The sequence below is a fragment of the Octopus bimaculoides genome, unplaced genomic scaffold, assembly GCF_001194135.2.
Source record: "Octopus bimaculoides isolate UCB-OBI-ISO-001 unplaced genomic scaffold, ASM119413v2 Scaffold_142265, whole genome shotgun sequence".
NCBI lineage: Eukaryota > Metazoa > Mollusca > Cephalopoda > Octopoda > Octopodidae > Octopus > Octopus bimaculoides.
This window is the reverse complement of record NW_026316885.1, coordinates 1-7,457: the sequence shown is the minus strand read 5'-3', so window position 1 is coordinate 7,457 and position 7,457 is coordinate 1. Positions and strand designations below refer to the sequence as shown.

The window sequence follows — 7,457 nt, the reverse complement described above, 5'->3', positions numbered from 1 at the left end:
CTTACTACTGTTTCTGGGATTTTAGGGATATCCTTTCCATCAGAGACCATGTGAAATGGTTACATAGAGAGAAATAGTAGAGTTCAATATAAGGAGTTATTTCAGAAATGGATGGAAATAAGAAGTATAAAGGGAAATAAGAGAGTAAAATTAAAAATATATGTAGGATGTTATAGTTGCAGTTCCATTATCCAAGAAAAGTGGTGTGTAGAAGTGGTAGAAATGCTTCTTGTCCATGGTATGTAAATTCCGATAGAAGTTCATATTTTGTCATTACAAATGGAAAGTGTGGAGACGTATATTTTTATTTTTATTCTCTTATTCCCATCCTTTTCGGAAATAACTCCTTATATTGAACTCTGCTACTTTTCTGTATGTAACCATCTCACATCATCTCTGATGAAAGGATATTCCTAAAATCCCAGAAATAGCTGTAAGACTAACTTTCTCTTTATAAACGTCCTGAAAATGACACACAGCCTAGGTTTTGTTGTCTCATTTTATTTAACATATACATGCTCATACAAGACCCACATTAGACTCCTCACTCATTATTATCGAACTTAGAATTTAACTATAGCACTTACATAGCCTTACCTGCCATCTTGGGTCTTTTGGATACCAATACCTCTCACATATATGTGTGTGTGAGAGAGAGAGAGAGAGAGAGAGAGAGAGAGAGAGAGAGAGAGAGAGAGAGAGAGAGAGAGAGAGAGAGAGAGAGAGAGAAAGAGAAAGAGAGAGAGAGAGAGAGAGAAAGAGAGAGAGAGAGAGAGAGAGAGAGATTGGTTTAAATGGAGAACAGCCCTTATCTGAATTATGCTGTGCTGCAAGTATGAGCACAACTACTATTTTTGATTTATCATTAAGCTTCTCAACTGTATAAAGCTATATTTATTGCACTACTGAAACTGTGCAACAATTTTCCAAAATATCTGTATTTCAAGAGTTTAACTCTTATCCACAAGATTTACTTTACATTCATATATACAATACTGTTTATTTGATTAGAGCACCTACAGCTATCTTTTGTCAAATTCTGCATGACCAATAGATGATAAAGATTATTAGTGAAGCTATTGCTGTTACTGTACAGCTTCTTGTTCTGTTTATTACCTGTCTATTATTTCCTTCATTTGAGTACTACTGCCTCTGTCTTTTGTTAAGATAATGCTGACAAGTGTAATAGCATGTGTAATCAGGTAAATATATAAATACTTCAGTTTACCATTAGTATTTATTAGCTATAAATATTTCTGATCAAATTTTAGTTTGCTTTAACTTTTGTCTCAAAATTTATTATTTATCATCATATTGCTACTTATAGCATTGAGATTTCTAATTTTCTAAGTCGTTTTATCCTACAGACAATAATATTTATAACATGATTTATAATTTTCAGGCACCTGGTAATACATACATTATTGCTTTAACAGTTATTACATGACACAAACTAAACCTATAATAAATCAGGAAGAACATAACAGATGCTATACTTATTTCAAAAGAATCATATATATTATATTAACTACTGACATGCTGCATAACACACAATACCATCTGATCAAAAGTTTTTTTTGGGGGGGGTGGGGTATCTTTTTGGCATATATCTGTTATATTCACAGCTAAAATCCAGTGGATATAAACTAAATAACTGTACTTTTAAATAACAAAAAAAATACTCTATAGTTATAAATGTACTTTTTATATAAGTCATTATCTTAACTGCATCTAAGAAAAAGTAGAACACAGGAGGTAAAACTATTCTTATCACTTATATTCCTTCCGATTCTTTTATTCTTCTGAATATGTGTATATGTCACTTATGCTTAAACTCATTTATTACAATTTCATCTCTATTTTTTTCCCATTCTCTTCTTTAAGTGCTTAAGGCACTTCCCACTTCACTCTGGAACTTTGGATACATATGCATGACTGCCATATAGTATTATCACCATTGTGGTATTCATGGTGAAACACTCAACCCAAAGAGTCATGAAAGCACTGCTAAAGATTCTATTTTATGAACTGTATCTTCAGCAAATCATCTTGGCTAAACCCTTCCACAGAGAAACAAAACAATGACAAAGTGTCACTGATAATTTGATTATTGATTATTAATTGAAGTTATAAAGTGATATTTAAACTGAACTAGGAAGACTAGGTTACTAGAGAGATTTAAGTTTTGACCTTGAGCACAATGGGAATCAAACAGTTGATCTCTCGGCTGGTTATATAAAACCATATTTACTCAACCATCCTTGGACTCACTAACAATTCAGAAGGGACATAAAGAATACAAACTAACTTGCGCCTTTGTTTCTGACTTTTTTCTGTCACAGCCAGTGCATACTAACTAACTGAAACAAAGAGTACAAATGTATTTGTTAATATATGAGTTGTTGTTTAATGTCAGTTCATCCTTCACTAAACAGACTCACAATCAAAGGCATTCCAGCTATGACAATCTCATCTTTCTTCCATTTATTGTACACCTCACACTACATTATTCAATGTGTCTTTTTAAAAGATAGGATGTGATTTGAGGGATATTTAACATCTATTTCTAGTAGGTCAAATAACCAATTAGAGGCTTGCTCGAATCATATGGACATGTTCACTAAAAGTGTCCTCTCTCCCTCTCTCTATGTATGTATATATATATATATATATATATATATACATACATACACACACACACACACATATATATAGAAGTAGCTATTTAAACCTTGGGTACACACTTGGTGGTATGCCAATTAAAGCACTCTTGCAGTCTATGGCTACCTTATGTCATCCACACTACAGATATAAACACCACTCAATCTACCTCAGGAATTCTTCTATGTCTGATAAGTATATAAGAAATGAGAGAAACAGAAAATGGAATTCATGAGATTCTTTATTAATCAGAACAATCATTTTGATCCATCTTGTATCAGTCCCTCGCAAGGGAGATACTGTGAAACTGGTTGTGGTGCATCCTTCAGTGCAGATGTGTCTTGTCAGGTGACTTTTCAAAAGGTACCTTGCTCAATAAACATGGCTTTGCTTGATTCTGTTATATTGCAATATTATAATGCATTGTACTAGAACGAAGCAAAACAGAGTTTACTGAGCAAGATATCTTTTGAAAAGTCATCTGATAAGACATATCTGCACAGAAGGATGCACCACAACTAATTTTACAATATCTCACCCATGAGAGACTGATGCAAGATGGATTGAAATGATGATTATAATTAAAAAAGAATCTCATGAATTCCATTTTTTTTCATTTGTGATATATATATGTATATATATATATATATATATATATATATATATATATATATATATATATATATATATATCCTCACACACACATACATATGCACGTAAATACATACACATATATAATGCATGAGTGAATATGTGTCAACTTGTTTGTTCTGTAATGCATATTTAATTTAAATTTTATTGTTAGATTCTTTCTTTTCCTCTTGCCAACCACTTTGATAGAATGGTCATAGAATTGCATTTATGGCAACAGAAGTGAGGTTGTTTTGCAAGGCAAAAACTATTCTTTCCTATATATAATTTATTCTGGTGAAACTGGCACACAAATAGATTGCCTTTACAACAATATAAAAGTGATATCACTCCTCATTTGGAATTAATATAACAGTTAAGAAGATGAGGATTAATGAGTAGAATATTATAGGTAGGTGTTCACTACTAACACAGCTGGCATTGTCAGATTGTTTTCTAGAAGAGTGATTGCAAAGGTTTTGAAAATGAAAGATATATTAAACTATGCCAAATGAAGTGTGTGAGTATGTGTGTGAGGGAGAAAGAGAAGGAGGGAAGAAGAAGTCGATTGCACAAATTATCAAAATGAATAGACGCAATCAAATATATATATTCTTCTTTATTTTCACCCAGGTCTGAAATCTCTTCAAGAACAGACACCCAGCACAGGCAGGAAATCCTTATCACAGACATTAATTAAACCAAAAGGTACCAATCCTAGGTCTTCCTATCAACCTAACCCTAGTCTTTTTACTCATGGCAATAATATAATAAACTTAAAATCTACACAAGCAGATAACACCAAACCTAAATTATTGCAAGCTCAACCCTGGAATCTACCAACAAGGAACAGTTTCACTTCATATACCAAACCTTTACCAAAAGTACCTTATTCATGAATCTTTTGGAAGATAATTTTCAAGTACATCCTGATATCCCATCACTGGACATTCTCAAGTGATCTTTAAACAATGTGAAATTTTGTAATATTTCATTACTAATCTATTTGCAAAAAATGGATTGGCATCTCATTTCAATTTTCGCATTGTGCATTGGATTTCTAAACTGAATGGATCACTTTTACCACTATTCCTTGTTATAACATTCAAGGGAAAATAAACACCTTATGTAATAATATATAACTAATATATACATAAATATATATCCTTTAAAGTTTAGTTTAATATATAAATATATTAGATGGACAATCTTGTGATGTCACTGAATGTAATCCCTTAAATAACCTTCATTCTGACTTACAATAACAAACTTATAGCTAAATTTTAGATGCTAATGCTGAAAATTCAAATAATTATAATGAAATATATTGCTCAATTGTAAATTTCTAAAAAGATAAATTTTGTTTGGAAAAGTTTTCAAAAATACTTTTAATCCAATATTCTGCTGGATAGAGAAAATATTTTGCATCATATTGCTGTTGCTGGTCCAACCAAAAATAATCTTTACTGAGCAGGTTACATTGCTTTGGTTAAGGTAAATATTTCCTTTACTATCATTATTCACCTTTTAAAATGGTAAATACATTTTCCCCTAAATTCAGAGGATTCCAAAATTTTAAATTATAGCCAATCATGAGCCTTTTAGTAGACACTAATGTTTGAGAAATTATGTACTTCATTTTCTGTTTTTTAATCAATATTGATGTCTGCTTGTATGTTGAATAACTCTCCCTAACCCAACACACATGAATTTTATATCATAGTTTTAAAAGATCAATACACATTTTTTTAAAGATTTAATTTGAGAAATCAATGTAGAATTCTTATTCAATTTAAGGAATCAATACATAATTCTGTTGTACCATTTTATGCATTTCGCTTGATTTCAAATTTCTAGTTTATCTAAATTATATTCATCAAACTCTTTTAAATACACATAGATTTTAGTACATAATCACACTGACAAAATGAAACACAACCATCTGGCATGATGTATAACTTATTAACAGATGTATAACTTATTAACAGAGTTAATAAGTTTAGTCATCAAATATTGTATCATCTAACTCTACTTCTAATAAGCAAAATGTAATAAGTTTTGTAAAGGAAAATTTTAATACTTTATTTTGAGAGATTATTGTTGAAATCAAGAAGCTAAGTTAATTATTTCCTTACATTCATTTCTAAATATTTTCTTTAAACTGCTTATTACAGTCTTCCATCATAAAAGAATACTGAATTAATTAAGCTGGCAGATTTTTCATTTAGATTTTCTTATTGAGCAGCTTGAAGTTATATTTTCTTTTTAGCGGATAGTTAACATTTCAAAATGGCTGACTTTCTCCTTCATTGAACATCTTACTCAAATATAAAGAGAAACTGGAAGAAGTGATGATGTTCATAGACTTAGGTCACATGTGATACACATCAATATCTGTGTTTTGAAGGAGAGACTAAATTCAAAGGTGGAGATCTGATTGAAATAAAACCACATACGGTGATAATTTTTTTGTATGAAACTAAGTAACACTGGATATTCCCTTAAGGATCAAATTTGAATTCTAAATAGAATTATGCTAATTTTAACAATTTTCTTTAAATATATGAGATTTTATATATATATATATATATATATAACTCTCTGGATAATTAAAGCTACTTGTATATTTTCTAACATGGTTTATCAAGTAATTTAAATTTATAAATTCACAATATAAACTAAAAATATCATCATTATTATTTTCATCACCACCACCATCACTGTCATCACCCTCATCACTTTAGCATATTTTTATCACCATTTATACCCAGTAGATAAGAGTAGGACTAATCTATATGATAGCTGTAAGAAATTCTGCTAGGCTTAGTACCCAATTATAGATTTGCCATTTATTGTTGAAAAGAATTTTTTTTTATGTAATTCATTTGCAAGGTTTGCTTTGAACTCTTGATTGGAAGGGAAACAGAGAAAAAGTACGAAAATAATTAATTTAAACATATGATGTTTTGTGTAGTTAGTTACTAAAAACATCACAAGTTTTTTGCCTAAAGCAAAGCCAGTGACTATCATCATAAAAAATGTATGTTTACAAAGTGCCCACGGCTGTTGCTTCACATCACCTTTCCATATATTTTTTATCTGATGGATATAATTAATTTTAAAAGAATCAAACACAATTGGTTACAAGCTTTCATAATTATTTTCCTATTTTCCACAAGTCTTCAGATTATGCAGCTGTCTCAATAAACAATTGTCTAACAAAAAAATCACCTTAAAAGATGATCACCTTCCCAGAAAGGTTATGATTTTTAACATATTAACAAAATTACATCTAATAGTGTTATTGTAACATAAACTTGCACTGTAAAAAGATTAAAATTATTTTCTAAGGACTTGCATGTAATACTTTGAACTTTCATGTTCTTCTTAGATGTACTTCCAAAGTAAAGGTTCTTGATTGGCACTAATCCAGTTGAACAATATTTATTTATTTAATCAAGAAGGACACTAATTATACTACATACTAATTCTGAAAATGTTTCAGTAAGCACATTTCTAAAACAATGTTAACTAAAATCTAATACATATATATTTTTTCCAATCGCTACATCATTGAATGCCTTGTGAATATTAAAATAAAACAATAATTAGATTAAATTTTCAAGAATCTTTAACAATATTCATAAGAAGAATACTGTCAATAAAACTGATAGAAGAGTGGTCTTATCTATAAATGAGAAAATCAATAAGCCTCTCTGCCCATAACATTCATTCTTTATTCTTAGACATAGATCTGTACTTTTTTTCATCTCTACAACTGTCCAGTGGAAATTCAAAATGTATTTTTAATTCTGTATACAGAAAAATGTTCTTATAAATATTCAAAAATGCTAAAATAATTTATTGTTAACATAAGATAAAACTGACTGTTTTATTAAGATTAGAATTTCTATTTCCTTTGAGAGAACATACCTACACACATTCAAACACACATGTATGCATGTGTTTCAATACAAAAATACGTGTACGTAGTGAACATCTATATACATGTGTGCATACATATACATATATATATATATACATATATATATATATATATATATATATATATATATATACACACACAAAAATACATATGAAAATATATATATATATATACATACACACACATATATATATACATATGAAAATATATATATATATAT

The 7,457-nt window shown here is 29.5% G+C and overlaps 1 protein-coding gene across 1 annotated transcript in view; it reads left to right on the top strand.

Annotated features, from left to right (window-relative positions):
- Positions 1-5,021, top strand: part of LOC106880961 (uncharacterized) — a 10,346-nt gene extending 5,325 nt beyond the window's left edge. The window contains exon 2 of the mRNA XM_014931141.2: positions 3,925-5,021. Within this exon, the coding sequence (XP_014786627.2) occupies positions 3,925-4,190 (266 nt within the window). The 3' untranslated portion in view covers positions 4,191-5,021. The remainder of the gene's footprint in view (positions 1-3,924) is intronic.
- Positions 5,022-7,457: the final 2,436 nt, after the last annotated feature.